This window comes from Calonectris borealis, chromosome 14 (genome assembly GCF_964195595.1).
Source record: "Calonectris borealis chromosome 14, bCalBor7.hap1.2, whole genome shotgun sequence".
Lineage (NCBI taxonomy): Eukaryota > Metazoa > Chordata > Aves > Procellariiformes > Procellariidae > Calonectris > Calonectris borealis.
This window is the reverse complement of record NC_134325.1, coordinates 16716889-16735363: the sequence shown is the minus strand read 5'-3', so window position 1 is coordinate 16735363 and position 18475 is coordinate 16716889. Positions and strand designations below refer to the sequence as shown.

At 38.9% G+C, this 18475-nt stretch overlaps 1 protein-coding gene across 4 annotated transcripts in view; it reads left to right on the top strand.

The window, feature by feature from the left end:
• The window catches only part of PRMT3 (protein arginine methyltransferase 3), a 64500-nt gene extending 54567 nt beyond the window's left edge, over positions 1–9933 (top strand). For 3 of the 4 annotated variants that reach the window (XM_075163311.1, XM_075163309.1, XM_075163313.1), the window contains one exon: positions 9244–9933. In XM_075163311.1, the coding sequence (XP_075019412.1) occupies positions 9244–9353 (110 nt within the window). In that variant the 3' untranslated portion in view covers positions 9354–9933. The remainder of the gene's footprint in view (positions 1–9243) is intronic. The other variant, XM_075163310.1, reaches the window with a different exon arrangement.
• The last annotated feature ends 8542 nt before the right edge of the window (positions 9934–18475 follow it).

The window sequence follows — 18475 nt, the reverse complement described above, 5'->3', positions numbered from 1 at the left end:
TGAATTAGTTGTCTTTGAGGGCCATTTTTCTTTACAGACTAGCAGATCCAAGGGAGGAACCTCGGAATGGGGCTCATTTCTGCTGGTCTGTTAATAAACTCATGGTAATCCATGGCCCCGACCTGAACAGTTTATAAATAGACCAGACATATGGGGGGAAAGTGTACAAAAGCTTACGCGGATGCTGCAAAAGCAACTGAGGTCAAGAGGCTTAGAGATGCTATGGAGAAGTATGGATGTAGAGGGAATATTGTCTCTCTTAACAGATCTAATTATGAATGTCAATGGTGAAAGCAGCATCTCTGCTCAATTAAACCGCCTTTGCAGTTGCCTCTTCCACCTATCAGCCATGACAACTTTTTACCAGGAGCTCCTTTCCTAAAGGTGCTGTGGTCTATGTTATCTGACAACTCATTTCTCTCTTTTATGCTTTGACTTTATATTCTTAAATAATTTTTATTTGCATATTCTTAGGCCCTGTCACTTCTTGGGATGCACGTATGCACTGGTACATTTGTACTTGGCTTGTGTTCTGTTCAGTTTCTCTTTCTAGACCAGGCTGGCTAAGGTCTCCTTGCTGCGACTCATTAAATCTCAATGTCATAGAGTGTGAAGTGAAAATTTCTTAAGTGCAATGACATTTGTTAGAATATGCACATTATTTAATATTACATAGATCATTTGACATTTACCAAATGTCTGAAATTACTGGGAGGTGTGCCTGGCTCTAGAATTCTAGTCTAGGTGCGGTGACTTTCTGAAGACAACTGCAGAAACAGTGTGCTTTGAAGCAGTGAACGCACGTAGTTGACCTTCAAGATCACTTTTGCCGCAACTCTTTCCTTTCTCTTTATGAGCTTAAAATTATTCCCGTAACAAATCTTGTTGCAGCTATGCTTCTCTTTTCTTTCTACCTGTCTCCTTCTCTTTGCAATTATTTATTTTAGTTCCCCTTTCCCATCCTTTTACGCATTCTGTCTGGTTTTATATCTTATATAAAATTACCGCTTCAGTCTAGGATTCTCTACCTGTTATTTCTAGTGTTAGAGAAGGTTCTGAGAGAAACTCTTGGTGTAATTTCCTTTTCCTTTATAATCCCAGTGTTAATTTCTGTGGGGTATTTGTTTTTCATGGATGACATAAGCCCATCAGGGCAGAAGGTGTTTCCTGATACTTACATAGGAATGTTGCTTAATTTAGGTCATTTTTTTTGAAAAACGGTTGTCTCTGATTCTTTTCCTTCACTGTTCCAAAAATCTTTTTTCCTCAAGACATGTTACTGTAAGTACAGATTTCTCTGTCGTCTTTTTTTTTATATTGTTTTTTTTTCCTTTGTAAAAATAGTGACTTGAATATTCATCTTGGTAATTTGTGGTTAACCATATTCTTTGATTTCTTCAGTCTTTCACTTTCCATTTTGAGCAGCTAAACAGACCGCTCAAACTTCTTTTGCGGTACACGTGAAGTTGCATTTCCAGCTGTTTCTCATCTGTCACTTGTTAATGACTTACGCTTGTTACCATTTTACCACGCATTGCGTCTGCCTGGCATGTTGAACTGAACTCCACTCCAAGTGTATTTAGCTTTTGAGGAAATTTTTTTGTCTTCAAATGGACCTTTCTCAACGCAAGTTAACTGAAGAAAAAGGTAACTGTATTAGGTTAAACACATTTGCATCATTTGAAGGCTTCAGCCTTTATGTCCATTCCTGTGTTTACCAATATTCATCAATCCTCTGTATAAATTCTTAGAATAAGAAATGTATATATGGCACTGGGAGACACAAGGAAGAAGACCCACTTGTGACGACTAAATGGATTGTTAGAGTCAGGACAAGCTCTTTTTGTACTAAATATTGGAAAATAAATTAAAAAAACATGATTTGAGTCTTGCGATAATCTGAGCAGTGTACCCATGCTGGCATTTGTTTTCAGTATTTTAATAGGTTGTGAAAGAGGAATTTGGTGATATAAAATGCATTTAAAATGTTTTCCGGTTTTTGAAAGCATCTTTCAGACAGGCTGGTGTGTTTTTTTTCCCCACCAGTAAAGAAAAATGGTTCCCTCAGATTTCTAATTCTGAGTAAAATAGTAAGGCTGACTTAAAGTCTCGATCGGACATTTTATAGCTTTTGGGGATATGCCGAAAGTGGTTATAAAGCAGTAGTTGTATTTGGATTTGCTTTGTAAAAGAGGTTGAGCTTACAGGTAGCTGGACCTGTTGGGTATTTAACAGGAAAAGACTGCTTTATGCCACGGCAAAATTGTTTTGTCTGCAGTGTGAACTAGCTAATTTTCTCAGTGGTTTGCTGCCAGGTTATTTGTTGTAAAAATAGATCTATTTTCTCAGCCATAAAAAAGACTGAATGTTTTGATCTCTAATGATAACAGAATCAAGGCATTACAAGCCAAAGGATGGGGCTTGCAACTAATCCTCCCTCCTCTGCCGTTCCTGCCGCAGCCTGTGCCAGGTGTGCAGTGTTCGCAAATTCTGAGGTGAAATGGGAGAGCTTTAATCTAGGTCCAAAGATCTGGAGAGTGAGGCAGTAAAAGTTACACCTAATTAATACTTCTGGTTTGCTGCTGAATTTCAGCTTGCTACCTAGCTACTAGATAGCTTTGTATGTAGCTTTAATGGATCATTTCTGTTGATTTGGTTTAGATTTAATGTGTGAGCGGGGCATAGTCTCTTACTGCTCGTGTATTCTGAAAAGCTAGTTTTCCTCCTCACAGACTGTCACGAGAGACTTGAAGCTGATGAGTAGCGTCAGCATGTTGGATATGCTTTAACTGCTTAGCATGCAGTAAAATGAAAGAAACTGGAGAAAGAAGCCAGATGATATTTTATTGCCAGAAAAACTGTATTTTTCTCAGTCAAGAGACTATTGTATTGTGGACTCCCTACAGAGGGCAAGGCTTCACTTAGCGGCCTTTTTAATAGCTTGAAAATGTGTTTATTTTGAAAATTGAAATTGAGATGCTAAGCAGTATCTTTCTTATTAACGGTCCAAACATGAGTCTCTTCCTTTCATTGAAATATTCCTGCTAAGTTTCATAAGCAAAAAATTATATACAGAGTATCATTCTCATTTGGTTGTCTCAAGCATTCACGAAATAAATAAAATGCTTACAAAAATTATTTTAAAGGGCCCGCAGAATCTGTTCAGTAACAGCGCGTTAAGTTAAAACCCAGATCTGTATGCAAGCAAATTCTATTAGAAATAAAACAGCATATTGTCGGCATTTTGTGTTCTTGATACTGCCTTGCAGTGGAAATAAAACCTTGATTTGTTTTTCTATGGTGCTAAAGGGGGCTAGCACAGCAAAACTGCAGTAGGACTCACATGACTAAGCCCTTGTGAAATCCTTGATTATCTTTAGTCTCCATAATTGGGTAGCTGTTTGTAAATTTACAAACTGAAAAATGTTCATTTGTCTACCTAGAGAGTTTTGTTAAAAATAGGGAAACAACACTAGCACAATTAATCTGTCTGAATGTTTTGATCTTTTACTGACTTACTTCAATATTGTGCATCCCAGTTGGATAATTTGGTTCCTAATTGAGATTTTAGTGTCGGTTTTGCCTGTCTACAGCTGCAACATGGTGTCTATAGAACTCTGTCACTTGTTTACTTACAAGTGATATCTCCAAAAATGATGCTCGCTTTTAAAATCTAGTCATTGTTAAAACTTGAATTTTGAGGTCAGACTAAATCTTGCATGTCTTAACGCTGTATCTTTTGAAATCTGCGGTTTAAAATCATCCTGCTGACTTTTCAGAAACATCTGTAAGTGTGTATTTCAGGCACTAAATTGAGACAATCTCTTCCCATGGCTGTTTTATCTCGTTGGAAGAGAATAGAAGTTCTGTATCTAGACAGGCAAACCTGGGTGGATTTCTTGTGCCATTCTGTGTGGCCCCCTTTGCAAGTTCTGCGACTGCGCGGTATATGGCTCGTACAGCAACCGCAGTCTCGTTGTCTCGGAATTTCATCACAAATGTTGAGAGAGAAAGATTGGGACGAGGCTATACAGTTTAGGATCTCTGCTATAAAAAGTAATGAATTAAGACTAGTCCTACATGAGTGGGTTTGGCTACTGCAGCTATACATTTTGGAGGACCGTGTATCTGGCCTTCACAGTTCCCTGCGGCAACTATTTCTGGTACGTGAGCTATCTTGGGAATCTCGGTCACCTGCAGTGTGTGCGCCTTACCTTAGGCAGCCGAGCGAGGCTGTCTTGCCTTACTCAACTGTGTAGAGTTCTTTGCAGCAGCCTAGTTCATAGTTTGTCTTGGGGAGTTGAAACATGCCAATTTGGTACAAAAACTCTTCAGAGAGTAGACTTGGGGCATGGAAGGAAAAGACCAAACCTCAACATAGTTTCAGAAGAGGGCGAACAGTGGTGTAACAGAAGGGAGTTGGCAACCAGCTGCTTGGTTTATACAAGTAGCCAGCTGATGGAAGAAGGGTGTCACGGATCAGATGGAGAACACCGAAAGGCAGTGATTACTGCTCGGTACAGAAACTGCTCACTGGAGCTCATTGGGGTGGGGGTTCAGCCAAATGGGAAGGTGGCAGTTGGTGTACAGCTGCAGGTGCCTGCAGTTTAAGAAGATGAATGGGAGGATTAAGGATAAGTTACTGAGTTTAAGGGAAATGCTTTTGGTCCCACCACAAATGATTTCTGTCGTTCATTGTTCTTTTTTGTTTTCGGAAGATAGGTGGTATGTGGAAACTACTTTCTAGCCAACTCTTCTGGAGTGATGCTTTTGAGACTTGCTTTTGTTCAGTTGCAAGGTAGACCTCAGTGTTGCAGAAGATGGTGGGTCCAGTTATTCTAAACTAGAGTGGAAAACTAGGTAACGTTTAAGTTGTCAGTCTCAAACGAGGACAACCTTATCGTGAAGAGCGGTGTCAAAGCTTACTGTTGTGTAACTGTGAAGGCACGTATGACTACCACTAAGAAGCTTGTGGTTCTTACAGTGTAGGGGATTTGTAAAGATATTTCTCACCAGCAGTTCGGTAGTTAAGGTGTCTTTAGCCCAAATCCAGTGCAGTTTTCTAGCAGCTCTCTTTGAAACAATTCCAGTGAGATCTTTCGTAAGGTTCTTAGATTTTAATGGCTTCAGAATAAAGAATGTTCTGAGTACCGTGTTCTTACTTGTCTCAGGAAGTTCTTCCACAGGAGGGAAAGAAGGAAACCTGAAAGACCTTGATTGCTGGCTACCTTTGGTAATTCTTTCAATGTTTTTCATAATCAAAGAGGGAGGGGACACCAAGTTGTATTGAAAGGCAGGGTGGTTCTTCACACTACAAGTTCATTGCCATGGATCATTTTGAGCTTTAAGTAGATGTTACGGCTATGTATGCAGGAGACTGCATGGAATCTTTAGGTTCAGTTAAATCCTTTCAGATGAATCCAGTTGTAGACTGAAAAAAATATGATTTGTTGGGCCTAAACACTCTTAGTGATAGGGCTCTTGCACTGAGAGGTATCTTAGCTCACAGGCTGCAGCCTGCCCGATGTGTGATTGTATTCCACAAACGTAAGTGAAAGGTGCAGTTGCTTACAGTTTCACTGGTGGGAGAGGTCAGAACCAAAATAAACTATTTTGAGTGTTCAGAGCACGTGTATAGGGGGTACTGTAGAGCATGTAATCCGAGGTGTGTTGTTTGGCAGTGGGTCAGTATGGATGTAGAGATGCATTTTTTCCTGTGCTAGCAAGCTTGGGCAGCACTTCTGCTGAATTCTTTTGTGTTTTTCTTTTTGGAGACAAATTTCAGGACTCCCCAAGGGATAATAAAAATGCAGGAAGGGGATCGTAATGGATTCAGTTTTGTCCTAATCAAACTGCAGTGGCACTGTGTGGTTTACTTGCATTCAACTGAGCGTGATAAGAGCAAGGTGATGCAGCTGAGTCCCAGAGACAGCTTCCTCCAGGCAGCTCATAGGACAGCAGAACGGTGAAAAAACATCAGTCATTTTCTATCTACATGACATTGATTAATTGTTCAGAACTGCCTTTCTGTTACTTGGTTGCACTGCTGTTGTTTGCTTCGGCCTTCAGAAAAGACTGTTTAGAAAGGCAGATTTAATGCGGTTACTGCATAAGAAATAGCTGAGAAAAATGGAATGCTTCATTTCATTAACTGCCTTTACAAACAGAGTCTGAGGATTCTGTTCTGTGAAGTCAGCTATAATTTATGAAGTTATATTTAGATTTTTATTTCATTTATTGTATTGCTTTGTATTAATGTTTTAAATGGTAAGATTGAAGTATGGATTAATTTAAATAGTGGAATTTTAGTTCTCAGAGGCTCTTTAGTCTTATTGAATGTTTTAAATAAAATTGTTATTATAGGATGTTAAAATATATCAAATAATCCATTTTGTAGCAGTTCTGAAAATCTGTATGTTCAAGCTAGGTTAAATTTCCTGGCTGGAAAGAAGCTGTAACGCCCTTTTTTCTTTACCTTGTCCTTCTACCTGGCGAATCTGTCTCTGTTTAAATAATCTGTGAAACCATTTTCACAGTTCTTTGCAAATCGCGTTGTATTATGTCAATCATTTGTGTCCTAATAATAAAGCTGCACAGGAATTGAAGTGGAATCTCCAACTAACTGTTAAATTATCAAAGAATACTTTTTTTTTGATCTTTTGTACAGTATTGGTACCACAGTCATTCTTGTTGAAAAGCTTTCTTTGATGTTTATACTACAGCCTTTGACAAAATGTCCTGCATTTATTATTTATAATGTGGGTCTTGTGTCAGTTTACTGTTTGTGGATGCCACTGAGAATTGCACCAAATGGAGAATTCTAAAGTGATTACTGAATCTGAAACCGGCTTAGTTTTCAAATTGCTATTTGTTTCCACTTTAGCAATAAGAATATTGAAAATTTCAGCTTTTTAACAGAACATAAACAATAGCTTTTAAAATCACAGTAAGTAATGAACAGCTGGGAAATACTTTGGATCCAGTGAGATAGAAAAGTAGTAACAGTGGATGTGGCTGGTGTGAGGTATGAAGATGAATGGGGCAAGGGAGGCCTAATGGAAGGGTAGCAGAGAACTTGCTGCTGTAGATTGAGATCACGCCCTCCTATAATGTGTTTAGTAGAATCATCTGCTTAGATGTAGTTCCTGTGGTTTTAAAATGATTGTATGAAGTGGCTCAGCAATGGGCTTCCTAAATATTTACAAATACAACTTAAATTGTAGGTCCTAGTAAGGACTGAAAACAAATTGAGATTAGTTTTTTCTAGTAACCGCAAGCAGCAATCTTCACAAAAGCATAGTGAAATTAAGAGATACCCGCTCAGTAAGCTCATTAAAAATAAGACTAAAAAGCCTGTAAGGTATTATGTCCTTGCAATATGAGGCAACATCTGTATTTGTGGATTTTTTTCTTCAAATATTAGAATATTCACTGAGTTTGTAGTTTCCTAAAGAAAAAAAGAATGCAATGTGGGTGTTGGTCATCAAGCCAGAGCCAGGCTGTAGGAAAAGAATTTGTCGTTCCAGAGCTTTTGCAATGACGTTGCATAAAAGTTTGACCTTTTGAGCGTCTGAGTGAAAGCCACCAAAGAAGATACCCTGCTTCTTGTAGTCCCCCAATGTGTTATACAAGGTGAAGGTCCACCAGCTTCAAAATTAGTCTCTTGCTGGGGCATGTGATTTCAGATACCTTATTTGAAAATATTAATGCTGTTGGCTTAAAATCTTGTTTTATTTTTTCTAACATAAATACGTCTCTCAGCTCTTTCCTTCTGCGTCAAAGCATTCTCTCTGGTTTTAGCTGAAGCACGTACATGCCAAGTGTTATAGTCAAGAAAGCCTGACAGTTTGTACAACAAAACTTGCTATTGATAGTGTATAATGCCATGAAGATTTCTGTGTTAATCTTTCCTGACAGATAAAAACATTACCTAATTAGAGCTTAAATGAAATGCAGTGCAAATACAAACCACATGGCATATGCATTAGGAAGTAGAATAGGTTTTTGTGGTTACTTGGTTTTATTCAAAGTTGATAGTAGTGATGCATTTAAATTAGAGAGCTCAGCAAAGGAATAATGCAATATTAAATTTTGTGGACTAGCAATTTTGCTTTTCTATACTGTTTTATTTCTGCTAATAATTTGCTTACTTCATGGATGGAAATCTATGTTCAAGAATTTGAAGATGTTATATATCATTTCATGAGAAAACGAGTTGATATTTGAAGTTCAGGGGTGGGGGGGAGTAGTACAATGGCACTTAGTACCTGTCCAGCTGAGACTTGTATGTGCCTGGAAATGCTAGGTAGTGATGTGCAGATCCAACCAACTCAACCAGTGTTGTGGTTTAACCCGGCAGGCAGCTAAACACCACACAGCCGTTTGCTCACCCCCCGCAGTGGGATGGGGAGAGAATTGGAAGGGTAAAAGTGAGAAAGCTGATGGGTTGAGAGAAAGACAATTTAATAGGACAGAAAAGGAAGGGAAAATAATAATAATGATAAAAGAATATACAAAACAAGTCACGCACAATGCAGTTGCTCACCACCTGCTGACCGACGCCCAACCAGTTCCTGAGCAGCGGCTGCGCCCCCGCAGCCTGGCCAACTCTCCCCATTTTTTTTGTTCAGCATGACGTCATATGGTATGGAATATCCCTTTGGCCAGTTGGGGTCAGCTGTCCTGGCTGTGTCCCCTCCCAGCTTCTTGTGCACCTCCAGCCTGCTTGCTGGCAGGGCAGTATGAGAAGCTGAAAAGTCCTTGACTTGGTGTAAGCACTGCTCAGCAACAACTAAAACATCAGTGTGTTATCAACATCATTCTCATCAAAAATCCAAAACACAGCACTAACCAGCTACTAGGAAGAAAATTAACTCTATCCCAGCCAAAACCAGGACAACCAGGTACAAAGAGAGGTTAATGTATCCAAGGAATACAGTGTTTTTCCCCAATCACAGGTAAAATAATTGGCATATCAGCTCTTTGGGTGGGTCGTCTGGGAAGTAAACCATCAGACGTAACTCAGCACCTCACCAGGTTTAACTGCAGATAGTTCGACTTACATTTGTTGTCAAGACCATTGTTTAGAGCTTTGAAAACATAAAGGAAACCTTTATAGACTTGTTTAATTCTGATTAATTGGGAACAGCTTCTCATGCAACATAAGGGTATGTAATGCGTCTTTGCTGTTACTGTGCATGATTCAGTAATGTAAGCATAGTAATTTCCTTTTTACTTTTGCAGGAGACGTCCTGAGAGGAAAGATAACAGTCCGCAAAAACAGAAAGGATCCACGGTCCCTCTTTATAACCCTTGCGGTGAAGGACACACAGCAGACCTACAGCCTTCAGTGAAAATTCTGTGCATGTAACTTTGGGAAATGTTAAATTTAAATGTTAGATTTAACTGTTGATAACTGTTTCTAAATATCCAAAAATGGTGAACTCTTGGATTTGTGTGTGTATATGCACACACAAGAATATGAAAAGTTTACCTAGAATTGAGAGAGTACTGTCTGGATGCTTTGGGATATAGAGACTGATGACAAAATCAGATTCTGCTGTGTTTCACATCATCTTTCTGTGATGTGGGAAAGGCAAGAAAGATGGTTTTGGGTTATGTAGACTGCTAGGTGAGAAAAATCAGATTAAAGTCTTGCTGTGAGGAACAATAAATATGATCTCTCAATATTTTTTTTATTCTCTAACTGGCAAAATCCTTGTGCAATTTTTTTTCTAGGAAAGAAGAAGCTATATCATGTGCCAGTGCACCTCAAGAGTAGCTGGAAAATCCCAGTGGGAATAAGCTTGAAATTCCAACTGCAGGATTGAGCGGCAAAGACTTTATTTTTATTACACTTCTATAATTAAAAAGTTGTATCACATATCAGTTACATTTATCTAAATAAATGAACCGAGTGTGTTATATAATGCAGTTGCTGGTTTCCTTGTTTTCTATGTAATTGGAAATTCTTCTATTTATCCAGTGATGGCTCATTTATTTGTGGCTACAGTTTTTTCTGTACTGGCCTATTGGAGCGTAGGTGGATGGAAGTGTATATTTTAGCAGTTTTAGGAAAAATACTGTGAACGAATAGCAGCAGTTGAACAATCAAGGATTGATGTGTGTGTCGTGATGTTTAAACACTTTAAACTGCAATAGAGTTGGAACTAAGTGTAACACCATGCAGTTTATGTGCTTGTATTGCACACGTATATTGGTGTTGAAAGTGGTTTCAAAAATCGTTTCAAGAAGCAAAGATGGCAGTGTGTTGCTAGTGATCTCTGAACTGCTGTTAGAATGATGTTAGGACTTTTTTTAAAGGACTAAGACGAGAAGGAAATTCTTTCCCTTGGAATCTGCTCAACAAAGTTTAGATAATTGTCTGTTGTATAATGGGGTGAAATACTTACTCTTTCACCTGTAACTAAAGAAGAGTGTTACCAATGGTAATGCCAATTTGGCAGAAAAGTGGAAACTTGTATTCCAAAAGCTGAAATTCTCCTGTAACGCAGCACTTGATTTCATACAGTGGAGTGGGCTTTGAAGAGGAAGTGACAGTTGCTACAGTGCCACTATATTTTCAACTGAAAACACACTTGTGGATTTGTATTTCATCTTACACTGCTTTTATCCTCTCTTGTGGAAACATGTGGCTTACTAATTTGCATCCAAGGAATTTCCTTGGGTTGGGGCTGTGTGTGTGTGCAGATTCTTTCCTGTGTGAAAACTATTGGATTACCTTTAGACCCTTAAATGTCCTGATTAACATCTAGATGTTCAAGAGCTCAGCTATCATGCTGTTACGTTCACCTAGTAATAGGTATGAATTCGTTGCTCACACTGATTTTTAGATCCCTCGATTTTATGCAAGTGGAACTGCACACAGCTTATAAATTCTACCTATTTTCAGAATTTTGTTTTCAGGATAGGCTTTACTATAAAATCTTAAATGAGACAACTGCACACAAAAAAAAAAAAGGTGCAAGATTTATTTCACAGTAGTATCTGACAAGTATGAACGCTCTACATTGATATAGATGATGTGCAAGTCCAGTGATCTGCTAACATTTTTCTAGCTTGGTGACGTATATTCCTTTTGAAAATAGACTGATAATCTTCGATTGTTAAAATGCTTGAGCCTGGTTATCTGAAACTCAGGCTGCTCAACTCTGTATAAAAATTGACCTTGCAGATGAAATGCCAGCAGCTGGCATTGGACTGATTAATGGAGTTTGTGACAGAGTTATCAGTATTAGACAGTAAATATGCAGGCTAGGGGATGGACTGCTAATTTTGTCCTTTGCCGAAAGGCGCTGTAGAAATACAGGACAGTGACAGACTAAGCAAAATTCTCTACGGTGTTCTCAGTACTACAGCAAGGAGAAGTTGGAAGTATCTGCATCTGGATTTGGTCATCTGATACGTGGTTGACTGCGGGAGCTTCACGTGGTTTTAGTGTGACTAATATTTTGAGATACTGGTGTTGGACTAGGTGATCTTGTTGAGGTCCCTTCCAACCTTAGTTTTTTAATACTTCTGCAGATTTTGTAGAAATGCAGATTTTGTGTTTGTATAAATGTTGACATAGAAGCCAAGAAAGGAAGGAAGAGAATGCAAAGGGAGAGCAGAACAAAGGCCTATACGGAGTTTGTGTAGCCTTCAGTAACGGGACTGTAAATGAAAAAATGGTTGAAAATCTGTAAAAGAAAAAGGGAAATGCTAGCTATTATAAAAAAACAAACAAACAAAACAACAAACTGCATCAAGAAGAGAGGATTTGGTATCATTTAACCAGAAGGAAAACACCTTAATTAATGTAAAGCCTGAGGAGGGTCATTTGATAAAGGCATTGGAGTTTCAAAGAATTTTAAATACACGAGTGGGAATTGATCTAATAGCCAGTGTCACGCAGTGTCCGGTGGAAATAGCCCATCAATTGTAAGTGGCTTTTCTCAACCTAGCAGTTGAATAATATGGGATTCATCTGACAGGACAATCGGTTCTTTACGTGACAACTATTTACAATTTATAGTTTACAATTTTCCTAATTGTAATTCTGAGAATTAAATACTGTAGGAAACGTAATCAATAGATACTATTTTAAAGGGACTCTAATGATTGAATCAGAGGCAGAAAAGTGGAAAGTAACTGCTTTGAGTAGAAATACCCCTGAATTTGTCCAACGAGAGACAGTAATACTTTATGCAAAATGTGATCCTTTATTCTGAGGCATGTGGTCAATGTGGCCAAAGGTGCAAATAATCTGTAACTGAATTTTAAAAAAATAAATAAAATACTGTGGCAATGGCTGGAAATGCCAAGTTGTGCATTCTGCAAAGTTCACGAGAACATTTCTTTCTCCAGGCGGGGGTAGCACCGTGTCTTCCAGCCACCTCTGCTGCGTGCAGATTCCAGGCCATGTCATCAAGTCCTTGTGCAGACGCTTGATGTCTGACCTGTTTAACCCAAGAGCTACAACACGTTGCGGTGGAAAAACAAACAATATCATCCTTATCTTGGGTATTTTCTTTCTAGGGAGGGTGATGAGAATCACGCAGGTTTAGCTATGTTGGGTGTTTGTAGTCTCTGTGTGTCGGTGCTGGTCAGAGGTGCTGCTTGGTCGTGTCGATACGCCCAGGCAGGGTTGTACTTCATCCCGCGCATTTCCAGCCCTTCTGCTACCCTGTCTGCAGCTGCCGTTGTTCTTTGACCCGGAGTTACAATACCCTCACCCGCTTCTGTACGGCCGAGGACATTTGCTCCCTACACGTCCTCTTTAAATTCCTTTCATGATGCGATGATACAGCCCAGTTGTGGAAACAGCCATTTGTCAGTCATTCATCTACTGATTTTTTAGTATTTTTTAACAACTGGGATACTCATAGTTCCAGACCTAGATTTATTACTTTAGTGTGTGCTCCTGTAGTCAGAAAAGAAAGAAAAAAGTAAATAGTAGAGAGCCTGAATTTCACTTATCATCCGACAGTACTTGTCTGTTAGACCAGCCAATATAAATTGAGTTGGTTCACCTCACAGTATTCATCATCTTAGCAGCAACTCCTTACGTGACAAACTCTTTTTTTTTTTTTCCTGACTGAGAAATATCAAATTGGTATATCCTATGGGTTAGATCTCGCTAGCTTTGAAATTCAAATTTGGCATTTATTTACCTGCCTCTCTTTCTTTGAGATGCGTTTCCTCCTGTCTCATCTTTTCCCTCTCCTTCCCACCTACTGGTACGCACAGATGCCGGTTTTAGTGCAGACGGCAAACCCCGCCGGTGGTTGGCTGCTGTCCTGTTCACCCCACTCCTCCTTCCCCTGGTGTTTCTTACCTGCCACGACATGCAGAGCTGGTTGCTGTTGGCTCCATTTCAGAACACGTCTCTTGTCCCTGGCCTTTGGGGTTTTTTCCTGTTCTGGGGGTTTTGTTGGGTTTTGTTTTATTTGAACTTCTAATGTGCCCTGACAGCATTCCCTTATTTCTGATGATGGGAGCTTCCCGTTATCTGAAGGCTCTCACTCACCTGTCCCCAGTCGTAGACGGCTCCTCTTCTCCCTGCTCCTTCTTTCATTCGAAATGTTGAATGCGCAGATTATTCTTGAGAGCTGCAACCAACTGTGTGCAAAGGTAAGCTTTGCTTCAGCAGTCGGCGCTGCCCAGACCCTGCTTGGTTTGCAGGCATGGCAGAAACAGGGTGCAGATGCAATAAGACGGGTACAGAGAAAGGGTTGTTACAGGCCTTAAAATGTATGAATTGGTCGTCGTTGCGAATGGAGAACCGCTAAAGCACGCTAAAAAATCTGATTTGTTCTATGATGCATATCTAGGAGGATAGCAAGAAAAAAATAATACAAAGATTGGTAATTTCAAGTCAATGGTCAGATGCGTGAAGTAATATGAAATGATATTATGATACCTGGCTTAAGATGTGTAATTTCATGGGCATAAAGAAAAAAGCCTTTTCTTTGGTATCAGCAATATTTAGGACCCTTAATTCACGTTATAAATCCATTTTGTGAAACTTGCACACAGTAAAGGGCAAACAAATACGTGGTGGTTATAGCACGTCTGTTTTCCAAGGGATAAAAGTTTGCCTGCCCCAAACTGTAGGTGGCAACTATATATTTAATGGGAAAGATTCTTCATTTGTGAAACGGAGGAACCTGCGTGGTAGATACTAGCAATGTCATGGAGGTGTGTATATGTGCATGTCTCCGGTATTTATACTCATATATACACCCATATATGCTCATATACACACCCATACTGGAGGCATACTGAAATTTTCCGGCTTGCACTGTGCATTTCCAAAATACTGTGTACTAATGATACTGTTTATAAATGCATATTGTATTCACTGAATGTTTTGTAATTAAACTAAAATCTTCTATAAAAATACGCTTGTAGGTCAATTACTGTGATTGTGAGCCTATTGAATTATCTTTGATATCCCGTAATTTTTTCTACACTTACTCTATTGAATGGGAAATCATTTAGAAAAAATGCTGGTTTGGCTATAAATTTTTTTTTTTTTGGTTGGGAAAGTATGTTTTTGTCATGCTTAATAACGAAGTCCGGGAGTTCTGAAGAAGGTTGAAAGTACAGAAGTTTTTAATGTCTAATCTAATAGTTAACCTTTTTCGCAAGGAATATTTTCAACTATCAATCTTTATTCATGCTTAAGTAATTTACGGTATACTTAGCCCAAGGTCAGGGGTGTTAAGATTGACTAGTGATTCGTAAAAGTTCTTTTAATATTCAGATAAAACCGAAGGTTGGCCTACCTTCTCCTGCTAGCAAATCTGTGCCCAAAGTCTGCGTACTTGAAGATAAATAACCCCACCTGAAGAGTATGGATGCTCACAGCTCCGCTTCTTATTTAGATGCTAAACTACAGGGTTTTTCCCCTTTTTTATGATCTGTTGCTTATTTAATCTTCCTTGTCTTCTGCAGTGCTTTTAAATGTTTAGCAAGGTAAGCTGTGAAACTATCTTCCTGGTTCTACCCATCAGAGGGCAGCTAAGCAAGAACGACAAGCTCGGAAGCTCCTGGTCCTTCATTACTGAATGTCTCTTCAGTGGGCATCATGCTGGGGTCTTTAATAGGATTTTTCGGCGTGCACCTTAGTTTGACCTCCTAAATTCTGTCCTATGGGGTGTGTTATAATGAGATAGATCCAGCTTCTGTGATTCAGATAAAAGCAAAGCCCCAACTTCAAATAGATAAAGCTCTACAGAGGATTCGGAAAGCTGGTTTGGGAGATAGAGCTGCTAACTAAAAAAGGTAGGCTGCTAGTAAGTTTTTAAGACTTTTTCTTTTTTCTTTCAAGGATGTTTCTCTATCTGTTTAATAGTGCCTGAAGTTCCCTGTGGTAATGACTCTGAACATTTTCTGTCCCTGGTTTAAATTATTTGAAGAAAAAATGGCAGCAGTGTATCTTTACCCAGGTTAGTAGAATGTCACAGCCTAGCTGTGGTGGGCTTTCTGGGAGAAGTGGGAAGAGCCCACACCCTTACTGGAAGGGGAGTTGGAAGATCAAGAGTTGAAACTAAAGGCTTGTATGAAGACAAAAGTGATGATGATTTTGTTGTTAGAAACCAGGTTTGGGGGTACAATTCGCTACTGCTTTTACAACATTGATTAACTACATAATAACGGCATTTAAGAGTTTTCAAAGGCAACCAAAAATAAAATCATGGGCATATCTCTTAATATACACACTTTGAAAGAAATGCCAAAGAGATTTTTTGCTCTTCTGTTTATACAGGCATTGGCAGATGTTAATGCAGGTGAAACAGTGAGATCTGGTTAAAAGACAAATACTGTATTACATGAGAAGGCAAGGGAAAACAGAGAGAAAAGCTACCATTTAATGTTATGACCACTGCAGATAAATTTGCAGAAGGGCTTATGTGATTAAGTAGGTTTAAAAAGCAGTCAGTTTGAGTTACATTTATATAGTTGGACTGAAACCTGAAGATGGTTCAGTTTTCCAGGTTTAGTAAAAGTTTAAACACATACTGTTTGATACATTTTTTTGACCTTGTATAAAATTCATAGGTAGATGATTAACTTCACAGTTAAAAGCAGTATTTTTAATGGTATTGTTGAGTGGCAAAGACAGAAGGGGCAAGGAGAAACCTTATTGCTAGTGAGGTTCAGTGCACATAGAAATTAAGTTTTGTTAATAGAATATTTCAAAAGCTTGTGCTTTCTTGGTACATGAATCTGTAAGTAACAGTTCTGTTCCCTGATGTCTACTAACTGGTTCTGAATTTTTATCTGCTTTGCTAATTCTCATATCAAAATAGAAACAAACTTTATTTATAACCCTGTCTGAATGGCAAGAGTGTTCTCGGTTTCTTTGACTTACTAATGCCTCTAGATTCCAGCACTCTCTGGACTCCTCCATAATAAATGAAAAAGACTCGTCCCATGGAAAAACTGTACCATGAAACAGTCAACTTACAGATTTATAACGTTTCTATTGCTGTTCCTGTAACAATTAGCCAAAGTAAAATAAAAGACTCTTAATGACAGCAATAACAAATTAAAGAGGAATAAAGCTTACTCGACATGTTAATTCTATTTTCCACTTGGGTACTACTCAAAACAGCAGTGGAAACAGAGTGAGAGCAAATATGTCCCATGGAAAACAAACTAACTGAATTTAGCCTTTCACAAGTGAAAGCTACAACCCAAATAAAATTATTCTCCTTGGATTCAACTGGCAGATGCTAAAATAATCCTGCTTTACATGGTGATTGAGAGGCTTTTCAAATTTTTTTTTTCGTCCAAATAGAGCCAGGTGAAGCTGGGGATGTCCATTTTCTCGTGGTTTTTTTTCTTGCCGCTCTAGCATCTTGAGGCATGTTACGGTCTATACAAAATAAGAGATTTTTTCCAAAGTGACTTGCATTAATTGGGAGAGATCACATCCGTACACAACAGTAATGTGCAGTAAGTAACAAGGATGTGGGTGATTCAAGTACTTAAAAGATATCCACATTTGGGAAATTTCCACTGGTGAAAACCTATCTCATGGAAATGCCATGTTACTGGAATATAATCTGTGCTATGTATGCTCCTCTCAGTATCATCACACCTGGCTTAGAATTTTTTTCCTCTTTAGCAGGTGATATTCACAGTATATATTTAATGACCTAGATTTAAAAAAAAAAAAAAAAAAAAACAACAAAACCACAAAACTGGAAGATCAACACAGTTCATCCAGTACTATCCAAACAAACTAATACACATTTGCTTAGCTCTTTAGTACCATCACTCTCCAATACTGCTGTCTGCAGTAATTTTCATTAAAAAGTCAATCTTGCTAAGAATTACCAACTTTTACTGCCCTATATTTCCCAGAGCGTTGCAGCCTGCCTGGATGAAAGAAGGAGCTCTAGGGTGGCAGGAGGGAAAGGTGAGCTGATGGGAGACACGCCGGAGCACTACAGGTCCACTGCAGGGTGGCACCTACCGCAAAGGGAGCTCCCTTGAAGGAGTGTTGGTCCAGTTCGGGTAATGATGGTTTAGGTAATTAAGCCTGAAATACAAGTAGGATTCAGTAAATGGAATTGAACTTTGATTAAACCTTCTGATGGGTTATGCAAAGTGACGAGCGCCGAAGAGAGGGAATTTCTTAATAATATTGACTTCTGTCACAACACTGGACATTCTTGAAACAAAGTTTACTCAACTGGAAAATTGGATGTGAGGACTTCTCTGAAACTCAGATGTTATAGCTGTGCTATACTGCTTGCTTGAGAATTAATACAAAGCCTTACACTGAGAAGAGAAAGCAGTAGGCAACTCGGGTCTCTTCCCTCGTGTTAATATATGCATTGATGTTAATTTTGGAAGCATTGTGTATTTAGAGCATTCACAGTTGTTACATCTACGTAGACCCCAAAATAATTTAGCTTAGAGAATAACAGATGTTATGCAGTGTCCCTAGAGATAGAAATAATGCTCTTGCAATTGGTTTGCATGTGATTTTGGGCACCTTTGGGGTACCAGACGACAATGTCCCTGGACTGTGCAACCTAGCTGGAGATGGGTGGCCCAAATCATTTTTACCTGCTACCTAGAGCAAACCAGCATCTCTTGCAAACGACAGCAAAGAGCAGCAGGGAACACGCTGCCATCTGAGGAGAGTGGAAGGAGAGTGGGTTCGTGGAAATATGCACATGCCAAAGAAGGTTAATGCAGTCAGAAACAGAGGATGTTGAGGAAAAAATGGCAAGCTCCTCCTTTAAGTATCAAAGAATTCCGCTGTGATTGAAATTTTTTTTGCAAAAGTTCGTTTTTGTGCAAAGAAGGCCCCTCTGTAATGTCTTAAGTGAAAGATAATTTAAGATTGTTTTCTTTAAAACAGACTTCCTGAATGTTATTTCTTCATAATAACTCAATCTGTGTTTTAATATTTTAAAGGTGTCAAGTTTTTTCTCATTGTCTTATATTTAAA